Source organism: Canis aureus, chromosome 32, assembly GCF_053574225.1.
Source record: "Canis aureus isolate CA01 chromosome 32, VMU_Caureus_v.1.0, whole genome shotgun sequence".
Classification (NCBI taxonomy): Eukaryota; Metazoa; Chordata; class Mammalia; order Carnivora; family Canidae; genus Canis; species Canis aureus.
Window position 1 is genome coordinate 35,187,349 of NC_135642.1, and position 24,603 is coordinate 35,211,951.

Consider the following 24,603-nt stretch of genomic DNA (forward strand, 5'->3'; position numbering starts at 1 on the left):
CCTCTTCAAGTTGTCATGACCATTAGAGTTACTTTGGGATAGGGACCAGGGAGGTGGCTCCCCAAGATGGGTCAATACTGGGGGTCAGATCCCTAATGGATCAGCTTAGATATGTTATCTACTCAAGTCACAATAAAGAAGATGCTCTACCCCAGCTCGAAGCAGGAAGAAAACTGGGTCTCAACACTAATCAAAGCCTGCTCGAAAATCATCTAAGACCATCATGTTGACCAACCGTCGAGTGCAAAATGTGCCAATGGGAAGAGGGTTATCTGTGAGCATTTAAGGGGAATGAGCCAGAAGAGCAAGAGTTGTCTCCAGCTGGGTTTTTGGCAGAGAATTCCCCTAGCAGCTGCTGGGTGCACCTCACCCTCTTGATGGCCAGCCCCAAGGCAGATACAATACCCCATGCTGCTGTGGGAGGCAGCAGTCTCTGGCCCTGTCCATAAGTCCCAAGAGCATCTCAACCCTTAAAAGACTGTATCTCGAAGTATTTCATCAAGTCAGAGTTGTACAAATACTCCACAGTTTCCAATAAACGCAATGCACAATGCTTCTCCAGACCCCACAAACCATTACCTCCATGCCTCTGGAGACTTCCACCCCAAGCATCACCATGTAAATTGCAGGTATGCCTCCTCCCCAATGTCCACACTCCCCTAGGCTGCCCCAGACCAACACAAAGAATTCAGCATGCACATGGCATGGCCCCTCCCACACCACAGCCAAGGGACCTCCTGGCCCCCAAAGACCCCAGACTCACCACTGGAACAGTCGGGCCCTCCCCAACCGGGCTCACAGTGGCAGGTGTCCGGAGAAACACAGCGACCGTGCACACAGTCCTCCGTACACAGGGCTGCAGGGGGCCGGGAGAGGGAGAAAGCACAGGAACAGAGAGTGAAAACCAAACATCTGGTCAAAGAGCATGAACCACTTTGTAATGATCCCCTGGGGCCCAGGGATGCTCAGAATGCATCACTGGCTTTGGGGAAAATCAAGCTACTCCTGACCCGCATCATTTAATTAACTCTGAAATGGATCCAACAAGAGTGTGCTTCGTCCCAGTCTCATCTCTTAAAAGGAAACCCAAGCCCGAGAGACGTCAGCCTTAGCTTTTCAAGAATATTCTCTCCAAGATTTAACACTTGAAGACCCTCCACAAACCCCAACCCTAAATCCACACTCCTAATCTCTTTCCTATGAGCTCGGGAAGTGACCTGTCATGGCCATCTTTTGCTTTTCCCAGTTTCTTTCTTACAGAGGCCCCGGAATTTATCAGGTTGCCTGAAAAGAATAGGTTCCGCTTATATTTCCTCCACCTTTTTTTGCTCTCCTCCCCAAATGCCCCTGTTTTGGGGGCTCTCAAATGTCAGCAAATCTGCAAAGTACACAAATGCCGAGGAAAAAGCAACAGCTAATTATAAGAAAGTAATTAAGAGAGACATCTATGATGATGATAATTGTAATTAGAAAGTGCCTGGCAATCTCTTATCATGCAAGCAAATGCTACAGCCTGAGCTGGGAGGCAGCAGCCGCAGTTTCCAGCGCCTTCCTCCAGTGTCAAGAAGGCTTATTGGCAGCAGTTTGAGGAAGGGGGATTATTTCTCTCTTCCTTTGACATCTATATGTTTTCAAGGTCATCTTTTGCTCCTGAGAGATCTGCCCCACCATCTGATCCATCAGTGAGGGATTACAGAAAACTCCCATTTGCCACCCAGGCCAATTCTGTAAGCTCTGGAACTCAGCAGCTACCATCAGCCCCGTCAGTTTCTTAGACGGGACCTAGATGAAGTGCTTTTTCCTGACAAGCAATAAGAGACCTCTCTGCCTGGGACTGGCCCAGGGTGAGGGGACAGGTGGCCCCCAGTGGTGAGTTCTGAGGAGCAGCCACTGACCTCCAAACATCCACTCCACTGCCATGCCCACTGCCTGGCCTGAATGCCCACTGAGAGGCCACTGTCAGGTTAGACAACAAAGTTCATTTTATGGTTGGTGTGAGGTCCTCTGGCCCTCCCAATCCCAGATGCTGACTCTGAAGCCTTTGTCTTGGCTTTGCCCAAGCCCCTGTGCAAAGGCATCCAGGAGGGCCATGTCAGATGCCCCACTGGTCAGTGGTCTGCAGTCAGCCTATCCTCTACAAACCTAGCTGCGGTATATTGGAGGAGGGCCCCGGCACCCACGTCCTTCTAACATCTGTACAGGTGGCTCTCAGGGAAGGTTCTGGTATGTGAAGCTTTCTACAGCCCCAGAGCTCTGGGGAATGGCTGGCTAACCCAGTTGTCACTGGGGAACTCCAGTGACCAGTCCCACTTAGAGCCACAGTGAGGGGCTCACCCAGCTAGCAAGACCTCATCTGACCGCTCCTGCTGCCCTGGCTCGCCCTGCTCCACTGGACTTTCCAAATAAACTCAAATGGATCAATGTGCCCAGAACACAATGGATACCAGCTGTCCATCCCCAGGCCCTCTCAGAGGCCAGCACCTCAGCCCAGCCAGCTCCAAGCCCTGGCCTCGGCTGCTTCCTTCCCCTATCTGCACCCCCATAGGCTGAGGTCCCTGCTGATCCATTGTTGGGGCTCTCAGCCATCCAGCAGACCCTCCCATCAACTTGTCAGATCAGCTCGAGACACTGCTTGCTGCTTTCAGACTGCACAGTGACACCCTGACTCCTGGGGGCTCTGCTGGGGTGCAGTGAGGGCAGATAGCGAGCAATGAATCAGCCAACTATCAGGGCTGGAAGAGACCTCAGAGAACATCATGTCCAGCCCCTCCATTTTACACATGGAGAAACAGAGGCCCAAGTGTTTGTGACCTTGTGGACAGCTTGTGGCTTCTTTGCCAGGAAGCAAGGAGCTTGGAGATGAGCCTCCTGAAGGTAAAGGGAAGGGAGAGGTGCCTTCACCTCTCACCCAGCCTAGACAGCTCAGTGGCTGGTGGAGCCAGCCCATGGGGATGGCACAGGGTATTGTGGGTGCCCCCCGGGAGGGTGAGACATGAAGGCAGAAGCCAGAGAAGCTGCTTCAACACACTGAGTGCCCTGCAGGGGAGCTGGGCAGGGGGCTCAGAGCAGCTCAAGGGAGCAGAGAGGAAGCTTGACGTACTGATGAAGTGCCCTGCCAACCCTCGCCTCTCCGTGGCCCTGCTCACCCTACACACCTGGCCATAGGCCTATCTCCTGAACCTCTTCCTAGCCGGAAGGGCAGGGCCTTCAGGTGCTCTAGCCAAACTCCACACCACCCTTCCCTTTGGTCTCTGTCTCAAACCCCAGGGACCCCTAGGACAGTTTGTGGAGCTCCCCTCAGCTCAGCCCTGTATCCAGCCCACTGGCTCCCAAAGACCCTACGTGGAGATGAGTCATTGCATAAACCTTGGGCCTGGCTCCAGGGATGGTGTTGCATCCCCATGGCCCCTCCAGACCTTGTTATCCCCCTCCCCTCCTCATCGCCCTGGGTTTATGCCTGGGCTATTTGCTCGTCAAAACCTCGATCCATTCATATTTCACAGGTGTTGTTTGAGGCATGAAATTTGATAGCAAACATCCCAGGTTCAGATGGCCATATTTGGCAATCGGGCCACCGTGGGCTTATGTACCTGGTGGGGAGGCCATAGGACGTGGGTGCTGTGAGGGAAGTCTCCTGAGGGGGAATGAAGGGGAGACCCCTGTCCCTCCCTGGGGCTGGGGTTCCTGACTCTGCGGTAGCCTGACGGTGGGCAGCCCCTCTGCAGAGGGCGGGGGCTGACACAGCAGCCACCCCTAGAGCATATGTGTCCCCTAAGTTCTTTCTGACCCCGCTCTTCACGCTGGCCGACCCCCTACAAGGGGTTCAATCAGAGCTCTTCCACCCTGGTCGCCCTCTTCTCCGGCTCCTGCAACTCTAAACAGGGGCATTTTGTTGAGTCCCTCTCTCCACTCCTGTACCCCCAGCAGCAGGTGGCCCTGACACCACCACCTCCCCTCTCCTGGCCCCACTCAGAAATTTGAACCTCTGCTCTCTCGGCTTCCCACCACCTTACCCTCCTGCCTCAGTCCCGTTTCCAACATCGGGGTGCTGGAGGCATTTTTAGTGAGAAGCAGCACAGCACAGTGGCTAAGAGCAAAGACTGCACCAGAAGCTGGGTCTGGACCCAGGGAGGCCACTTAGTAGCTCTAGACCTTGGGGAAGTTAACGTCGTCTCCGTGTCAGTCCCCATCTGTTCAGCGGGGGCCAGTGACAGGACGGGCCTCGGGCTGTGTGTGAGGATTATAAGAGTTGACAAAGCACCCAGAGGGGTGCCTGGGGTATAGTAAGTTCTGTGTGGGTCTCGCTACTCTTATGTAGTAGGACATCCTCAGACCTGAGTGGGGGTCCCCACACGCAAGCTGTCTCCCTCCCTCCACTAAGGCCCCAGACACATGGGGAGGGCTGTAGTGATCTGCTGACAAACCCTGGTCGGGGATGGTGTGCTGGAGGGTGGCCCCATCTCCAGCCCTGGTGGGGAGGTCGGGGTGGGAGATAATGCAACGACCAGAGTTTAAATTCTGTGTCTGTCAATTACAATTACAGGACAATAAGCAAAGTATCTAACCTTCCGTGCCTCAGTTTCTTCATCTGTGAAATGGGGACACTGATCGTACCTAACTCATGGGTTGCTGCAAAGATTCAATGAAATGCAGTGTAAAGTGCTGAGGCCAGTACCTGGCACACAGCAAGTACTCAGTAAGCATGAGCTGCCTTGATTATTCACATACACACACACACACACACACACACACACACACACACACACATGTGCTACATGTGGTCTGGACTTGACATCTAAGTCCAGCTGACAGCTGGTATCTCTGCTTCCTGTCCATTACCATTTTCTGAGCACCTACTGTGTGCCAGGCCTCAGAACTTTCAACACAGGCCATCCCAGTACACCTTGAGGGAGTTAACCATCGCAGCATCTGTCTCTCCTTTGTGAATCCCTGGCCTTTGAGAGGACAAAAGCCACTTCCTATTCAGCCTTTTTGAAGCTCTCATGCTGCCTGAGACAAAGCAGGTGTCTCAGTTTTGGGTGAGTCCCAAGGAGAGAGCTTCAGAGCACATGCAGGGAGGGCACGGCTCAGTCACAGAGCAGTCACCCAATCTCTGGGCCCTGCCCCTTGGCTCAGGCTGTTTCTGCCCATGGGGCCTAGGGTGGCTGGTGGTCTTGAGAATGGTGCTGTAGGGGGTTACAGAACAAGCCAAGTTACAGGTGTAAGCAGATCCGGGGTATGCGACCACCACATATATTTCAATGATACTCAGCATCCCACTTTCCTCTCCGGGCCCTGCAACCTGACCTATAAATTGAGATGAGACCAGATGAGGTCTATAAAGTCCCATTCAGCTAAGAATCATCATGAGCTAGCATCCTGCCCAGCCCTACCCCCTCCAGGAAATGCCTGGATCTCTGCCATTGCCCTAGTACCACTTCCTGGCTGGCCCCCAAGCCCCATCCTCTTTCTAGGGCCCTTGACATCACAGGGACCCCAGTCTCTGTCCTCCATTCCTTTGGAAATGGCACGGGATTAAGAGGCAGGAGACCTGAGTGTGAGTTTGGGCTCTGTACCACCTGCCATATGACTCTCATCAGACACTAATCACTGTGGTCAGCGAGGAAAAGCCAAGTGATGAATCCTTTCTCTCTGCCGGGCACCGCATTCCTGTTGCCCCCTTTCATCCTTGAGGCAGACGGAATGACTACTCCTTTTACAGTTGGGAATCAACCACAGGAAGGGCTTAGTAACTTGTGCAGATTCCCACAGCTGCTGGGCGAGGTCAATATTTCTCCACCGTGTTTTCACCATCAACTCCTCCCCTTGGGAAACCACTTTAGACATTTTTTTCTTAATCGCTCCCTCCCATGAAATTGTGATACCACAGATATACACCCAGTACCTACCCAGATATACAGTGTGTTTTTGCTTTCTGTATAAACAGACTGAAAACCAGTTTTTACCCCCTGAGAAGGCATAGTCTCCATCTGCCCTCCCGGATCACACTCTGCCCTTCTGTGCCCGTCCCCTCTGTGCCCTGAGAGGAAGACCTCCAAGGACTGCATTAATGGGCCTCCTTGCCCTCTGGCTTCTGGATGGGTCTGGCCGATGGAAAATACCAGCAAGAGATGGGACGGTAAGGGCTGACAGTACTGGTCAGGGTGCTCAGGGCGGGTGTGGGGAGCCTCTTTCAGCCCAAGCCTGGAGGGACTCTCTCTTTGGTTGCTAGACCTAAATTTCCACTTGGTTTCTTTATCCCTTCCCATGCTGTCATAAATACTGATCCCTCTCCCTCTATGAAAGTAGAACATTCCTATGAACCCTTCTGTAAGCCAAAAATGGCATCAAGTAAAAAAAGCAATTACCATTAATTTATACAAAAAAATTTGACCCAGAAAATAACCTCTTAGGCTTTTCTGATACCTTATGACACGTCTTGCTAACAGATGCACAAAATTAAATTGAGATAAAGCACAGATGCCCAGACACAATTCAAAGCCATGCAGGCTTGATGCTGAGATGCTAAATGTAGTTCCTGGGAAAGCAGATTGGGGCATCACTCTTACTCCTCAGGGTGCGTGCTAACTTTATAACCACTTGCTGCAAAACAAATTTCGAGCACTATTTTCACTTTCACCATTTTCATGAAAGTAAAAGTCCTCTTTGGATTTCTTCCCGTTAGCAAAAACAGGTCCTAATGTAAAAGTTTTTTGCAAATGCAAAATGGTGTGACACAAATAGAGGTGGATATCTGTGATCATTTTATTAAACTCTCCTCAGTTAACATGCCATCTGTTTCTTGCCAGGACCCTAACTGATCCAGTGGCCAAGCCAAGGTTTGAGCCCACATCTATGTGATGCTAACAGGCTCTTAACCCACATGCTCCACCACCACCTGAACCATAAGTTAAGTAAGTTCCAGCACCACATTTGTCACAGATTTGCCAAGTCCATTCCCTCCTCTGGGTCTCAGCTTCCCTCTCTGTGAAATGAAGGGGTTGAAGGACATGATCTAAATGTCCCTTCAGCTCTGGGAGTCTAGGGCCCCATTGCAGCAGCAATTGGCTTTTTGGTTTACTGATTTATACCAAGTTTGAGAAGAATCCATTCCACAGATGCAAACACAAAGCCTGTCATCGAACAAATGTATTCTGAGATACAGATGTGAGGCTGGAGCATCCCCTAGTCCAGGCATCTTGGCATCAAGCAAAGGTGTCTAGGTCAGACTTAGGTTCTTCTCTGCAAACAAACCGCTGAGACATCCTGGCCGTTCCCTGACCAAGGCATCCCGTCTGCTGTCCCTCGTTCATGGTGAGCCCTTTGAATCAATTCTCACTCCTATTAGCATTCCACCCAAGAAAACCCATAAGTCCCTGGGGCATTCACAGTAATATATTTTGCCTGGCGGTTTTGAAATGGTCTTACTAGTTAATGGAACTATAAAAATTACTTACATGAAAAGGTCAAGATAAATAAAGACAACTTCCATGTTCCCTGGCCAACGGGGCTGATATTCAGCTAGGACGAAAGAAGACTAGGGAGCCAGGGAAAGGAGGTGGTGGCCTCCCAGAATTCTGCAGCACATGGCTTCTGGAGCTTCCCCCCAACCCAGTGTCCCTGGTGCCCCCAGGTACATTGATCAGTCCTCCATTAGCATTCTTGGCAGGAGCCACAGGTCAGGCTGTCATCTGATTCTGCTTGGAAATAAAATGACCTACATCCAAGTGGGCCCAAGTGCCAATTCCTAAGTGACACACTTAGCATGAGTGATTTTGCCACGCCCAAGGTCATGTAGCATGTGGCTGGGGGAGGGGGGAGGGGAAATGGGGGAGTGGTACAGGTACCCGAGTCAGGGAGTCACCAAAAGGGAGTTCCAAAACAATTCATCCGACGTGTATTACTCCTTCCTTTATAACTGCCAGCCCCAAGTCCCCTGGATGGTCAGGAAGAGCGACAACAGCTGGTCCCTCCTCTCAGCACATCTAGAGTTTTGAATTGCTTTGGTCACATCTGACTCCAAGACATAAATAGTCAATTAGAACAAAAGAAAGGAAGTGTTTCACCTGCAGAGTTGATACGATGAAAGGATACTGGGAGCCAAGAGCTCTTCTTGTCTGGATGGAGTTCATGGGCCTATAGGTCCCCCTTCTTCCCACTGGCGGGGGCGCAGGTAGGGATGAGCACTAGGAGGGCTCACACAGGTAACCAGGGGTTGGCTGCCCCCACCCAATCAGCCAAGCCAGCCCGTACCCATTCATCCTAATTTGGTGGTGTCTTTGCTGAGTTTTAGTCTTTGACAGATAAAAAGCCTGGTCCTTGTTCTGCTACTTATTAGCTGCGTGTCCTTAAGCAACACAGCTTGTCCTCAGTTTCCCCATTTACAAGATGGCTGGGGACTTAGGCAGTTATTACAAAGAATAAATGAGTTGATTCACACAAAGCACCTAGAACCAGAGGTCAATTATAGTTGTTGCTGGTTGGCTTTGTTCTTTATGGTGCTATTAATATTCCTTTTCCCAGGGCTGGCCAGGGGAGCTGGGATGCCACAGCCCCAAAGCATTCTTAGGTTCATTTCCAGCTCACAGGATGACAGAAAGGCCTGGGTGAGACCTAAAGAGGAGAGGCTTCCTCGTTCACCGAGGCAGGGAGGCGGGGGTGTAGCACTGGGAACACTGGAAGTGTGGGTACTGCGGGCAGACAAGGGGGCCCCGAGGTCCCCGCGTGGCTCGTTGGTGAATTATAACTGTCATTTCAGAGAAGAGAAGTCTAGAACAAAACGAGGCTGCAGTTTGGCCGCCAGGCTCTTTCTCTCCTAGAGGGCTGCTGGCCATGCTTCTGGGGGAAAATGTGAACCTACCTGCTGCCAGGTGTCCTCCCTGCACCCTTGCACCCTCTGCTCATTCGTGCACCCCCCCACACACATGTGTTCACTGGACAAGTGTTTAGCCAGCACGTGCTGTGTGCTGGGCCGCCCCTGCCCCCCCACCCCGACCCCCGGGTAGGGATTATGAAGGTGAGTCCAAAACGCAGAGGCCTTGCCCTGCCCATGGGACTCCCAGGCAGTGCTACTCCTCCTGCCTGCTCCTGACCCCTTGGGAACCAGACCCTCGCCCTCTCAGGGAGTTGTGCCCAGAGCAACTGCACTCGAATTTCCACAGGGGCCAAGACTGAGAAGACAGCAGAGAATGGACTTGGGAGCCTGGCTGCCTAGATTCAAGCCCACTTCTTAGTGGTGACCTCAGGCAAGTTACTTTTCTTCTCTGGGCCTTGGTTTTCTCATCTTTAAAATGGGGACACTGGTTCTCTAGCTTATAGTTTGGTTGCAAAGTTAAACCATCAATACAAGCAAACCGCTTACTTCTTAGCACACTGTCTGGCACATAGGGACCTAGCTATTATTTTTTTCAAGGTCATCTATTCCATCCCCCTACCTCTGAGCATCGCTTACTCCAGAAGCATTTATTAAGCACCCACTCTGTACCAGACACTGTGCTAGGTGCTAGTTTAAGCACATGGGCTACCATAAGCAAGTAGGCCAGAGTCCCCACTTCCACAGAGCGATGCTGGGAGAAGGAGCAAGCCGCTGAGTGCATGGGCAAACTGGTAGGTGGATAGCCAGGTGGGTGGGAGGACAGGGGAGTAAGTGAGCCAGCAAGCAAGAGCACTAAAATGTGTCTGGTGCTGGGGGTGCCTGGATGGCACAGTCAGATGAGCCTCTGACTCTTGCTTTCGGCTCAGGTCATGATCTCAGGGTTGTGAGATGGAGCCTTGCATTGGGCTCCATGCTCAGCGCAGTGTCTGCTTGTGACTCTCTTTCTCCCTTTGCCCCTCCCTGCCGCAAAATAAGTAAATCCTACAAATGAAAAAAATGAAAATGAAAAATAAAAGGTCTCTGGTCACAGCCAGTTCAGAACGCAGAATGGGTGCCAACAGAAGGGAGGCAACTCTGTATGTTGGCAGACAGGGGAGAGGCTTCACAGAGAAGGGGATGTTTGACCTGACATTCATTCATTCATAATGCATTTATAGAGCATCTGCCACATGCCAGATACTGTACCAGCCTTCCTACACTTCCCAGATCACAGAAATTTTGCTTCTTAGGGTTTTCTACTAGAAGAAAACCTCCTTTACCTTCCCCCTGCCCATCTCTCACCTCTTCAGCCACAGCAGTCCATCCTGCCCTCTCGTCTTCCGCACATGGAGTTTCTGGTTGTGAATAAGCCTCAACTCTCCCTACCCTGGGCCTTCATAGAGCCTAGAACTCCATCTGCAACCCAGCTCTCCAGCTCCCTTACTGCTTCTGCTTACCCTTCACATTAACTTGGATGCCACTTCCTGCAGGAAGCCTTCCCCGAGGCTGGGTTGGTTTCCTCCCTGCTCCTGAACATCTGGTTTGCCCCATAGGGTGGAGAACTGACTACTTTATCCACTTGCCTATCTCTTATAAACCCTGCAAAGGCAAAGAACAGGTCTCTGTTGTTCACCTTTAGGTCCACTCCCCTAGAATGCTGCCTGGCCCACAGCAGGTGCTCAATAAATAAATGTTGAATATGTATCTGAATCCACAAAGGATCTCTCTCCTTTCCCTTCATCCTGAGCCCTACATGTCTCTCACGTCTGGTAGGGATTAAATACCTTACTCAGCTAAGAGACCAGGGCAATTTCAGGCCCCAAATCATCTCATGGTGGCAGAGTGAAACACTCTTTAGAACAATTCCAGTGACTCAAGCTAATAAACAAGAGCTATCCAGCAAAACCCAACAAGAAGGATTTCGGTCTGGGGTTTGGGCCTCCCCCCTCTAGCCTGGGAGCCATCAATCATCCATCACCAGTATCATATCCCAGACTTCCCCTGGGAACCTTTCTTGTATCTCTACCAATCACCCCCAAGATATAAGCCTGCCTCTCATGGCTTGCCTCAATATGGCTTGATTGTTAATAATGGTTTATCAATTAAATTTGCCAACTTGTCAGGATGTCCCTAATGGGTTTCCACATAGAGCAGCCATGTCCAACCACTGGGCCTGACAAAAGCCCCAGTGTTGCAGTCAATTCCCTTAATCCATCCTGCAGGCCCCAGATCTGCTGGTGGATGCTCCTGGTACTCTCAGTCCACCTCACTTTGCTTTGTAAAGGATTTTCTGGACTGAGCTGTTCAAACCACCAATGCCGCATTTCCTGCAAGGAGCAACAGCTTTTCAACTTGTTAATGATGTTGGAGCATACGGCCTGAGTCAGCAACCCCCAGCACACAACCCAAGAAAATCTTTTTCTGGGTCTTTTTTTTCCCATTTGACAGATGCCAGGCTTTCTCTAGAAAGACACATTCCAACTGATTGATTTTTTTTCTTTGGGAAATTGATCCTCATCACCTACGAGGAAAGCAAAACATGAAGCTTGTCGAGTATTTTTTTTTTTTTAATGCTTTGATTTAAAAACCAGTCCCCTGGTTCTGTCTTGCAACTTCCCTTTCCTGAAGGAACTAGCCCCTTCTCATGGCCACGCATGACAGAGTCCCAAAGGAGGGGGCACTGGGCAAATGGGCAGATGGATATCAGAGAGATCCCAGGCAGAGGGACGTGGTTAAGCACATGGGCTCCAGGTTGGATGGACCTGGTTCAAGTTCTGGTTCTTCCATTTAATTGGCCGTGTGCTCTTGAGTCAAGTAAAGTCAAGTAAAACGACCCAACACTGCAAAGCCCTGGGTTCTTATCTGTGAAACTAGACCAACAGCATTGCCTAAATCAAGAGTGTTGTTGGGGCGGGGGGTGCTGGCTGAAATAATGGAGCAGTTGACAGAGTGGGTGTTTAGCAAAGACCCCATAAGTCCCAGCTCTTACTATCATGATTCATTTTAGAGGAGGCAGTCCATATGTGACACCTGAATATACTGAACTCAGGGACTTCAGTGGATGCTCTGAACCACAGCATCTTGAAGCAGAAGAGGCCACGTAATTAGAGTCCTCACTTCTATCACCTCATCCAGAGCTTGGTGCCCCTCTCCCACATCCTATGCCAAATGACTGAGATGCCTCTGCTATCAAGGAATGCAGTCACTCTGCCCCAAACTCGTTCAATTGCATCCACACCCTTAAGTAGGAAAGGCTCTCTCCAATCTCTGGGCCTTTGCACATGCTGTATTGCTTCCTGGAGCCACTCTTCTCCTCTCCTCTTTGCCTGGCTTACTCATCTCTCGGGTCTCACCTTCCACGGTGCCTACTTTGGGAAGCCATCCCTAGCCACCCTTGATAGACTAGGTGCTTCTCATACGTGCTCCCCTAGCACCTGCCCTTCTTCATCAAAGCACAGGTCACATGTCACTACCTGGCTTGTTGACTGTCTTCAGCACTGGCTTTAGTCCAGGGCCCAGCACAGTCCTGGCACGAAGCAGAAACTCGATACACATCTGCTGAATCTACCAATGAATGAATCAATGAAGCCCTTCCTTTTACGAACCGCTCTGATCACTAGAAAGCTTTTTGCTTCACTGAACTGAAATCCGCCTCCTCGGAGCTGGCCCAGCTACTGTCTTGCCCTTTCCTATGTCTCCTCCTGATTCCACATAACAAGGCTTTGGGGAGTTTTTCTCTCTCGGAACAGAAGCAGATCGGAAACCCATTAATAGGACCCCATGGCTTCTGAGCAGCGTGTGGCTGGCACCCAAGGTGCCTGCCCATGGAGAAGTGTCCTTCCTTCTCTCAAAGCTGGTCTTTTGTCCTGGATACCGTAGCCAGGCAGCTGCCACCCACCAGCACGATGAAGCCCACCCAAAGTATAGGAGCATTGTCACTGCCCTGTGCCCCCAGCAGCGAGGGGCCCTGACGTCCTGCTGGGCTTAAATCTTATTCCTACTGAGAAGCTAAATCAGGAGCAACTTAGCACCACTGATTTAGGGCTTTAATAAAAATAATGCAAAGTGAATAGGAAAGGCAGCCACGAAGGTCACAGTCAGCTGCTCCCCCCACCCTCACCCCACCCCCCTGCACTCCTGCCTGGTCCGTCCACTTCTTTGCCCAGCCTGAGGATGCCTAAATTCCCTGACAGTCCACCAAGAGGAGTTGGTGCTTTTATGAGTCAGTCTTCTTTCAATCCATACCCCTTTACAGCCTGGGGTGTATGTGGGTCTCCCTGGGCTGTTTAGGAATTTCCTGCTACCTCAGGACCTCAACAGTCTTCTTCTCTAGAAAGACTCTGGCCTGAGGGTCTAGAAGACTCTGCCTGTGGCCCACCCCACCCCCCGGCCCCCAGTTCTGTGATTAATGCACCGTGGGGATCACTCCCAGCCTCTGCTGGAGCACTGTGGGTGGTGAGAGGACCAGGCAGAGGCTTGGAGCCTGTGTCCTCTGAGGTCCTGTGAATGGGAGATCTGCAGACCTCCCCTGCTCAGGTTCACAGCCATGGATTTCCAGCCCCCTCACCCAACCCTGACCCCAACCATCCCTGACCCAGCGCCAAGCCAGGAGTGTTTCCTTACATTCCAAAGAATACTTTTTGAACATCTAATGCTTTAGCAACTGGGGAAAATGTTATTTTTAAATGACCTTTTTATTTTTTAAATCACCATGCCCTGTCCCACAGCTTCGAAGCAGCAAGTCTGGATTTCAGCCGAGGGCTCTGCAGGCCCAGAGCGGGCACTCCCCTCTGCACCCTGTCACAGGGCCTCCGGAGCAGACCTAGGCCTCCCTGGCAGTCAGGTAAAGGAAGAACGCTGCCCGTGGGCTGGGTGAGCAGGGAAGGCTTCCCAGAGGAGGAGAAAACCCCTCAGTTGGGTGGCATGAAGTGTCTCACCGGGCAGGCTGAGGTCTTGGGACTCCAATGGCCAGAGCAGGGTTGCCAGCCTCTCACTGCTCCTGGGCAGGATCTGCCATCGCTCTCTAGCCCTGGCGACTTGGGTGGAGGGAACCAACATCCCACCTGGACCCTCCAGTCTCACTCTGTAGGAGGTCCCCAACCCTCCTGACACCCCGGCCCCCTCCCCCTGCCTCTCCAGCCCAAGGCCCTCCGCTATGCAGGAAAAACAGTTGAGACACAACAGGGAGGGACTCTGTTCACCCCTAAATATTTCACCCTCTGTATCTTTGCATCACATCAACATCCTTGCCCCTGAAGAATGACAAACACAAGGGTCATTTCCTACAGCCACTGGTCCAGGAGAGCAAAAGCTTGGAAATAAGCTAAACATCCATCCACAAGCGAAGGGGCAAAGAAACGATGACGGAGCCACACCGTGTAGGATACTGTGCAGCCGAAACAAAGGAACCAGATGGCTTTTCTCATACAGAGAACATCAGCTAGAGCCAAAGGGGGAAAAAAGTCAAGGCAGAGCAGGCTTTAGAAGCTGCTGCCACTGGTGTAAAAATGAAAATGTGTTGGCAAAGAGTGCACACATCTATTTCTTCATCTGTACATAAAATAGCACTGGAAAGATGCACCGAAGCGAGTTACGGGGTCTCCTCCAGGAGGGCACGTGGGAAGAAGGCCTTATAGTGAGTGCCTCCCCTTTTTAGCGGTTAAATGTTGAACCAGGTGAAGGTTATTATCTGCACGGAAAATAAATATTACTAAAACTGTAAAAAATAATAATAATAAGGCCCACCATGCACAGGAATCTTCCAGGAGAGGTAACCCGGCAGTGTCACACTTACTAGTCCCAGGTGAGAGTGCCGGCCAGCCCCGTGGGGCCCGAAGTGCCACCCAGGAAGGAGGAGTTCTGCGGAAGGTTTCATCTGAGTCAAGGGGTCACTGAGCGCAGGTGGGTTCTCCTGATGAGTTAGGGCCTGGCCGTCACCTCTGTGGCGATGATGACCAGGTCTCCGTGGCCCACTCCCCAACCTGCCAAAAGCGGGCTCCCCAGGAGGCCCCTGGCATGCAGGGAAGGGCTGCGGCTGGCCTCAGCACAGCACTGGGAGACCCAATAAAATACAATCGCACAGATTCCCGAGGTGGTGGTTACTCCTGTATCATGCAGAGAGCAGTACTGATTCCTCCAAATAAGACCCTGGCTCTCCCTCAGTCCCACTTTTATCAGCCTAATCTGCTTAGACGCCTGCCTCCGTCTCATCCCCTCCTCTGTCCCTTCCTCTGGCCTCCTTGCTTGTTCTCTGCTCTCCTTCTCTCCTGCCTCTCTCCCTGCTCCCTCACCTTGCTGACTCCACTTCCCTTCCTCGTTAACTCAACAATTTGCAGCCCTGCTCACAAGCTCCACCTTTCCTTCATCTCCAGTGACAGTGGGCTCGCTCACACCCAGTAGCTCTGGCCCTGGGTGGGGGATGGGGTGGGGCAAAGGGGGGTGGGGCTGCAGCGTGGCCCAGAGGGCCCTGTCATTTCAGGTCAGACACCAACCTCCCCAGAGAAGCCTGCAGGAAGGAAGCTGATGTGCCCCCCACCACCCGCCCATCCATTGGTCAGCATCAGCCCTTGAGAGACAGCTGCATTCCAGCAGAGAGCAGCCTGCTGACAAAGCATCTTCCTTGGGTCCTGGTTCCCTTCCTTCTCTGTGCTCCCCCCACTAGAGCAAACTCCCCCTTGGAATGTCAGACTGTCCTTTCCCTCTTGCTGCCCATCTACCTTTCTACCTTTTCTTTAGGGTTCAGCCTATGCCCTTGCTCTTGAGGCAGCCGGCCTGGAAGCCCAGCTGGCAGGGAGGGAGCACACTCCACTCTGTATCACAGTTCCGGTGACCCCTGGCTCCTACCTATGGCAAACTCCTTAAAGGTTGGAACGGGTCTTAATCTATGCCCCGCTCTTTCCCTCAACCCTGACTCATTACCTAGCGTGGTATTTGCAGAGGAGAGCCATTTGGCCAGTTATTTGCAGAAAGGAAGGAGGAAAAGCAGACGGAAGAAGCTGAAGGAAAGATAAAACAGATTTCTGCCTCCGAATTTTCCACGCAGGTAATCGTTCCTACTCATCTGGCACTTTGGCATTTCTAAAGCACATTTATGTTTGCCATTTCATCGACTTTCACAACTCCCCTAAGAAGTAGGCAAGACAGGTCTGTTATTAGACTCACTTTACAGATGGGGATAGCGAGGCTCAGAGATATGAAGGTACTACTTGCCCAGGGTCACCCACACCAGAGACTGCTGAGAGCCTGACCTCCCGGCTCCTCACCCCCTGGCGCTGACACAGTCTCTCTTCACCTGCAGCATTGTCTGGACCCGTCTCCTGGAGCAGCTGGCCTGATTAAATACCACCTGGTGGAGGGCTCATCTTGCAAGCTGAGCTATCAGCCGCTGGAGGGCAAAGACCCCTGCCTGATGCTCCTTCCAGGGCAGAGACATAGCCCAGAGTCTGGCACGGCCCAGTGGCCCAGGGATGCTTGCTGGTTGCTGAGAGCCTTCACAAGGCAAGCCTTGCTCCAGGTCCAGCGGCAAGGAGTGGTATTGGGCAGGAGGCCAGGAGCCCAGGCCTCACATTATGGGGTGTGAACCACAGTGCTTCGGCCTCCCCTGGGGACTGAGAAAGCATGCTTCCAGAAACCAGAAAGCCTGAAAAGGCAGGGCACTTGTTTTCCCCTGAGGGCACAAACGTACAGGAAAAGTGACAATTCGGCCTCTAAACACATAAATAATTGTTGCTTCTTCTACCCCCTGTCCCAGAGCACCCACTTCCAGAGGGCGTGAACAGCATGCGCTCAACAAAACATTTATCCAAACAAGTGGCAAGATCAGGCCCAGAGTGGTGGTATGGGTTGCCATGGAGTCCGACAAGCCTTCAGAAGGCAGCAGTCAGGGCTGAAGCCCACGTGCTTCCGTGGCTCCCTGCACATGCAGGTGCACACTCGGACCCCCGCCTCTGCTCCGTGCTCCTCTGGGCCCCCACAAAGCCCTCCCGGAAGGAGACCAGGTGAGTGCTTCTCCATGCCCGTGTTTTCTCATGTGGAGAATGAGGAGGTTGACACCTTCCTTGCAGCAAAGTACACAGAACAACAAGTGCTTTGCAAAAAATACAAGGTGTGATATAGCTACTAAACTGTAGGCCCCAGAGCTGGAGTTGCTGTGTTCAAATTTCCAATCTACTATTTACTAGCTAGTTACTAGGGCAACTCGCTTAGCTGCTGGCTGCCTTGTTTCCCCTCATGCCTGCAAGAACTAACAGCTGGCAGGCACTACAGGTAAAGGTAGCCTGGCCTTGGCAAAAGGAGGAACAAAAGATACTCTGAGGGCCAGTGTGCACTACCAGAGCGACTCTACATCCCCCTAGCACCTTACAGTGCCAGAACCCTTCTTTCCCACCATCTTGCTTTCCTGCTCCCCTCCCTAACTGCTCATAGCCAGGACTGTCAGGTGCACACGGAGGAGGACCCCCCAAACAGCTCAGAGGAGGCAGGTGACACAACAAATTCATGCAGGATCACAGACAGAACCCAGTCCAGCAAAGCCTGCTTTAGCTGGGCACCATGCTGGGCACGGGGCACCAGAGTGTCCTGGAAAAGGAACATCTAGACAGGGAGCCAGAGGTCAATGGGGCACCGCCCACCCCACAGCAGGAATCCTGTTCCCACAAAGGGAAGAGATGAGCCCTACAAGACTGCACAAGGCAGTGGCCCCCACTCCCTAGCCCAGATGGCCTGGGGGGTCTCAGGGCACAGCATTCCTACCTGCAGCAAGAGTGACGCCTCCACAGTCCCCAGCTCTGCTCCAGGCCCTTGCTTGCATTAGCTCTGGGCCAGCTGATGACACCAAGGCCAGGGTTATTCCCACAGGAGTCCTGTAGGATCTGGCCCTGCTTGCCTCTTCTCTTCTACTCTCTGCCAATTTCTAGTTTCTTAGGTGCATGAATCTCAATTCCATCTCAGGGTCTTCACCCATGTGAGTCCCTCAGCCAAGAGCTCCCACTCCATCCCCAGGCTTCATTCCTCACCCTTCACATCTCAGCCCCAAACCCTCTTCCCTGAGGTCCCCATCTTCCTATGTGAAGGAGGGCTCCCTGGTAGTGGCTCTCAGCACCCCATGTTCTTTCCCTTCAGGGCACCCACTGAAAACGGCATCCTCCATTTACCTGGGGAGCAAGTGTTGAAAGCCAGTCTAGGCTCTCTAGGCTATGAGCTTCATGGGGGTAAGTACCGCATCTCTTTTGCTGACCCTTGAACCTCTATCCCTGGCCCCAGCCCTGAGTACAGTAAGCACGCAATACACGTTGCCTGAATAAAAAATAAATGAATACATTACTGGAGAAGGCACCCAACAAATGCATTAAACAAATGACTCTTTTGTCTGAAAAGGTGTAGTAATTACTGTCATAAAGACACTACAAAAATAAACACTTTTCTTTTCCTGCCCCCACTCCATGCCTCCACGGGATTGGGTATAAATAACACCTTGTTTGTAACAAAATAAAATTTGAATTCCCATTAGATCCCACACATTAGCATTGCAAGGCAGGAAGGCAGGTGCCGCTATCCTGAGGATGGTGGTCAGGGAGGCTACATGATTTCTGCAGCTTTACACGGAGGTTAAAGGAAGTACGGAGAGCACAGCAGGGCTGTCACCTCTGCCCTGATCAAGCCAGACCTGCAGCCCTTCCCACATTCAAGAGGAGAGGACAGAAGTCTGGAAATGATGCCTTGCTGGGTTGTGAGCTCCCTAAAGTGAATGACCGTTTCTGTTTCATTAATTTCTGTCTCTCCATCACCTCGCCTAGAGTGTGGCACGTCACTTAAAAATAAATCGCTAAATCCACAAATGGTGTTTCACCTTGAAAAGAGAATGGGAAGGAGGGGGTGAGGGAGAGGGGAGACAGTTTCTTAAACATCTAAAAAGCTGTTATGTGGAAGAGAGAGACTTGTTCTAGGACCAAAATAAATACCTTTCTCCCAGTGAGAGTAGTTCAAACCCACTTGGGCTTCCTTAGGGGAGAGGGAGTTCCCTGTCAGCCAAGGTAATCAAACTGAGCCAGAACCACCATCTCTGGCTGTAATAGCAGCAGGGCCTCCGGGTTACATGGAACCCCAGGGCACTATTTACATAACCAGAGTATGAATGATGGCCCAGAGCCTCAGGCAGATTAGCATCCAGAGAGGCATGTCCAGGGTCAGTGGACGGCAGGGTTCCACTTAATCCTGAGAACATGTGATTCCCTGATCCAGGAATAGAAAGGAATCAGGATCTGCCCCCATGGCTCCACTCATAGTCCCCAGCTCCAGGGGACATGAAGCCTGGGGTCCTGGACCAGAGGGTCTCACCACCTGGCTCCAAGCCTCAGCCACCCCATTTCACTGGGGATCAGAAAACTGAAACTCCACCCCTATTGTGGGTTCCACTTGGGCATAATCTCATTCTCACACAACCCTTAAAAGCAATCCCTGAGAGCCAGCTCCCAGGTGCCCCCTCCTCCCCCAGCATGAAGGCACCATTGCATGGGGAGACCAAGGTACAGTTGGACCCAGACCCAGAGACAAAGGGGAGGGGAGGCAGCCATCTCGGGATGGGGTGCCAGCCCCTTAGCTGCCTCTGAGGGTCATTGGATACAGCTGTCACCTGCAGTCCTCCCCGCTCAGTGGGCATAACTAGAGGAGAACTCTCAGATGGCCTCCACACAAGGAGAAGAGAAATTCATGAAGGAGAAGGAGAGAGGGGGAAGCCAAGCAGGAAAGTTCTCAAGTCCAGCCTCCCTGGCTTCACTGATTGACAGCCATTGCCACACCACATCAGAACAAAGGGTCCCATAGGCTTGGATCCCCATGCCCATTCCCAGGGCCAGGCCTCTCTGTCTCAGGGTGGGGGGAAAGAGGGGGAGACCCAAACTATGGCCCATAAGGGCTAGGATCAGGCCTTCTGCTACTGGAGATCAATAAGCAAGCCCCCCAGCCTCTTTTAGGAGGGGCTGGTTGGATTTCCCCAAAGTCCCCTCCTGGCAGACACGAAATGGTCAAGAAACCCTTCCAATGGCCTGTTTGCTCCACAGAGACATAGAAACATCCAGACCCAAACCCTGCCTCGCAGGCCTTCCAGGCAACTTCCCCAAGGAGGGTGGCAGTCAAGGAAGGGGAAGAGGTGACAAAGACATAGTGCACACAAAGCACAGAGGGTAAAACAGCAGGGCACCCCGAGCCTGCCCTGGGCCTCTGGGGAGAGCATATTCTTCTGGCTGGGAGACAGGGGGACCTTAAGCCTATGTCTCGACCCCACGAGCCAGAGAATGAGGGATGTGGAGGAGGCCACAGGCCACGTCCCCTCATTGCTGGGATGTCCTGGCAATGAACTAGGGCAGTCAATCTAAGGCCAACCCACTTCGGTCAGTCGTGAGGTCTTGACTGTGCAATCTCAAGTTGAGGGTATCCTCACAATAAGAGGCAGGTGGGGATGAGGATAGGGACAGAGATAGCTTCGGAACAAGTGTTAAAGGAGAGAGGGCACTACTACCCTCCACCTAGGTCTCCTCTCCCCTATCACCGATACCAACCTCTCTTCATTCTGGGGAGCATGGAGGTGAACACATTACCTCCCCAGGTAACAGGGCTACATTTTGGCAGGAACCCTCTGGAGGACCAGGAAATCACCAGGAGACTCTAATGTGAAAATTCCTGGCTTGTCAGTGGGAGAGATACTGAGAAGCCCTGAGACACAGCAACCTGCATGATGCCTTTGTCCTAAGAACACGCCCCTAGTGAACACCGATTTGGTAGGTCCGCCTCTGTCCAGGCCTGGCACAGTCTCCAGGAAAGAGACTGGCTTTGGAGTCAGACAGACCTAACTTTGAGTCTTCTCTTCCGGTTCCTAGCTCAAGGATCTCCGGCCAGTCACTTGGCCTCTCAAGTGCTTCTGCTTCCTTATCTGTGAACTGGGAGGACACAACCCACCACCAAGCACTGCCAGATTGTAGGAACACCTGTCATGGGGCTGGCACACCGGGTGGGGGTGGCGGGGTGGACGGAGGTGGTGGGGGGACCCATCACGTCATTCTCCTTCTGCCCCACTGGATAAGCAGCACGTGCAAAAGAAAAGAGCTATCATTTGGGATGCGAACACACTGGAATATATTCATCATTCCAACCAGCTGGGGAACTGGGGACAGGAGAGGGCCACTTTGGGGGAAGGATATTAACGGTGCCAGCCAACCAGAAGTCCCTCATCACCTTTAACTCTCCCAGAGGGAGCCTGTCCAGGTTGAGTTATCTTCTGTGGGAAGGAAAAGCAGCTCTGGCCCTTTTAACCTAACACGGATCATAGAGCAGAAAAAATATAACAGCCCCAAACCACTAAGCACTCTTCAACTAGATTTTCCCTGCCCTGCCAAAGAGGCAAGCGGCGGCCAGAGTTAAGGGAATGACAAGTATATTTTCTGGAGCAAGTGGAAGACCCACCAGCTGGGGGTTGGTGGTGGAGATTAGAAATCGCCAGGGAGCTGGCAAGGCTCTGGCCAGGGCAGCCGGGCCGGGGGAGGCCGCTGAGTTGGGGTTTCTGGGGGTGGCCTGGCCATGCAGGGGGCCAGCGCACCAAGCACCGGGCATTCTATCGCCCTGCATCATCCACCTGCTTGCCTGCTGGGTTGGTGGGTTGCCCCAACATATGCATGAGAACTGCAAGTCTCATAATTCACCCAGATGGTGGAAGCTGCCGAATTGTTCCTTCTCAAGAGACAGCTGTTCCACCGCTGGGCCATATGGCTCCCCTTGCTCCGCACCCTGCCCTGGGAAATGAACCACTTCGCACAGCAGCTTCCAGATCTCAGAAGCGTCTCTTGTTCTTAGCGGGTCATTAAGACCTCCAGCTGAGGCATCCGTGTTGCTCCACGTGTGGTTTGTACACATGTCAGAGCAGCGTTTTAAAGCTCCGTCAAGGTAAATACAGGTGCGTAAGGCCTGCCAGCTTTGTCTTCTACTCATGGGGAGCCTCTAACCATCACAGACTCAGAGAGAGAGGCTGCCCGGAACTCAGCTGGCCGTTCCTCTGCACACCGGGAGCCCTCACCCCACTCTGATGCACCCCGGAATTCCAGGCTAGAAGCAACCTTCAGAGGTCACCCTGTCCACCCTCTGATGGAGGCTCGTTCAGCACAGACAGGAGGACACAGGCTCGTCTCATGTGCACCTTTTCACCATTTGAATCGTAAAGTTATTAACAAAGACCTTGGGGATCCCTGGGTGGCTCAGCGGTTTGGCACCTGCCTTTGGCCCAGGGCGCGATCCTGGAGTCCCGGGATCGAGTCCCACGTCAGGCTCCCTGCATGGAGCCTGCTTCTCCCTCCTCCTGTGTCTCTGCCTCTCCTCTCTCTCTCTCTATCATGAATGAATAAAAAAAAAAAAAAAAAAAAAAAAGACCTTTAAGACTAACTAGTGATTTAAGGAAGGCATGAGCCCCTCGGAAAATAAAGAGTGCTGCCGGACAGAGATGCTTGCTGTCACCAGCAGGCTGGCTCCTCGGACCCCTCTCTGGGGTTCTTAATCACCATTTCTCCCTGGGACACCTGTAAGCTGAACCCCAGACCCCTGGTGCTGCAGAAATAGAGTTTCTGTCTTTGTTCTCTAGGAGGCAATGTTGCAACCTGCGCTCTGTTCTGGAGCAAGCAGAGCCGTGATGGGGGCCTCACCACCTACAAAGCTGACACGTACCAAGAGCCTGATAAGATTTCTTTGCTATTCTTTCTGACAATTTCAAATATTGTCTTTAGGAGGATATGGGAAGGGGCTATGTACCCCACCTCCCAACCCTATGCTTACACACACAGGGCTTCCTCCCAGATCTGAAAACTGTGATTCCTTTTGCCTTCAGCCTAGCGGGGAAGCGCTCTCTGCATTATCTTGCCATACTAGAAAACAAGAGCTGACACTTATTAAGCACTTACTGTGTGCCAGGCATGGTGCCAAGCATTTCACATGAACTTACCTAATCCTCATAAGTCTAAGGGGAAGGCACAATTATCACCCCATTACACAGATAAGGAAAGTGAGGCAAAGAGAAGACACATAGTGGGGTCCCTTAGATGAGGTTTCATCTCAGTAGGAAATGGGAAGGAGCATAGGAACTGAGCGGGACAGATGGCCAGGTTGGGAAGTGGAGTAGCCCCATGCTGCAGGAGACTCCATAGCCACTGTCCTATTACCTAAATACTACCTACTCTCAACCTCCAGAGATACCAGAAGCTTACAAATGTGGCCTTCTGGAGGGTTCTGGCAGCTGAGCCTGCAGACCACTGGCTGTAACAGATTGGTCAGGAGTATAGAACCAACACCAGATGCCGGGTTTGGCTTCCAGCCGTGTTGCTTCATTGCTGGGTGGCCTTGGGAAGGTCATGCAACCTCTCTGTGCTTCCATTTCCTCCTCTACAAAATGAGATGTTAATAGTCCCTACTTTGCAGGGGTGTTGTAGGGATTAAGTTAATACAGAAGGGAGGCCTGGCATATAGTTCGTGCTATGTAAGTGTTAGCTACAATGATGACCAAGAAGTGGCAGGAGGAAAAGGTGAGGGAGGAGAAGATCATTATTCCTGCCACCCCATGGGTTAGGTGGGGGTCAGCAGGGGCTCGTGATTACAAAGCCCCATCACGTGGTCTTGCAGGACGGGTTTGATGCTATTTTATACACAAGAGAAACTCTGCAAGGGGAATGAGGTGGGAATGAGGTGTCTTGGGTTGCTCAGCTAGTTGAAGTGGACAGCCAGGGCTGCAACCCAGGCTCCTGAGCCTGAGCTGAAGGCTCTGCTATGGAGCCTGAGCTGAAGGCTCTGCTATGGAGCCTGAGTATAATGGCAGGTCACCCCTGCCCCCAGCCTGGTCTGGGGCCCCAGTGTGTAAGGTTCCTCTCTGCCAGGCCACTGGAAATGGGCTCACCACTTACTGGATGCTGGCCCTTGGTCAAAACACTAAAGTCCTCTCAGTTTCACACGTGTGAAGAGAGCAACAGCTCCTAGAAAGGAAAGTCATTTTGAGGATAAAATGAGGTAACATGTGACAGCCTGACACCAAAAAAAGTAAGTCCCTGAGTTCCTTACTTTGTGAAGGCAAATGCCCACCAAAGGAGGTCGTTATAGAGGATGTGTTCCCATGGGCCTGGTGCCTAAACAGCCTCTCCAACAGTTTCCCCTTCCCTCTCCCACCCCGTCTGGTAGTTAAATCTTTAGGAGAAACTGTGAAGGCCTGTGTCACCCCCAGAAGGTCCTGCCCTCGGGAAGCTTATGAACCTCTTGGCTATAGGAAACTTGTCATGATAAGCCCAGGAATATGTACATCCACCCCTTGCAGCATTTCCAGAGAGCTCCCTGTCTCGGTTTCATGATCCTTGGCCAATCGTGGTGCCACTCTGCTATCTGGTTATTCCTCCAGTTGCTTATTTCCATTTTAAACTATTCCCGTGGTCCTAGGGCTCATGTTAACTGTGTCCATCAGCTTGGCAATGGGAAAACCCTCTGCCCCACAGTCTCCATCACTGGAACTTGCATTGCAAAGAAGCTCAGAGCCTATAGGTCTTCTAATTACCATGAGAAAGCTAAAACCCAGGGAGGTGGAATTCGGTATCTGGCAAAGCAAGAAGATAGCTGAGAGAGTGAGCAGAGCTCCATCTCTGAAAGCCAGGTCCCGGCTTGCATCTGATAGTATCCTGGTGGGCTCAAGCCCCAAGGGGGTGGCTCCCTGCTAGAGAGTCCTCTCGGCCAGGGTC

The 24,603-nt window shown here is 52.0% G+C and overlaps 1 protein-coding gene across 6 annotated transcripts in view; it reads right to left on the reverse strand.

Annotated features, from left to right (window-relative positions):
• The window catches only part of MEGF11 (multiple EGF like domains 11), a 343,797-nt gene that overhangs the window by 174,005 nt on the left and 145,189 nt on the right, over nt 1–24,603 (reverse strand). For all 6 annotated transcript variants that reach the window (XR_013370476.1, XM_077881550.1, XM_077881548.1 and 3 more), the window contains one exon: nt 764–856. Coding sequence is in view for 5 of the 6 variants with exons in the window: in XM_077881550.1 (XP_077737676.1) it covers nt 764–856 (93 nt within the window). In the remaining variant the exon portion in view is untranslated. The remainder of the gene's footprint in view (nt 1–763; nt 857–24,603) is intronic.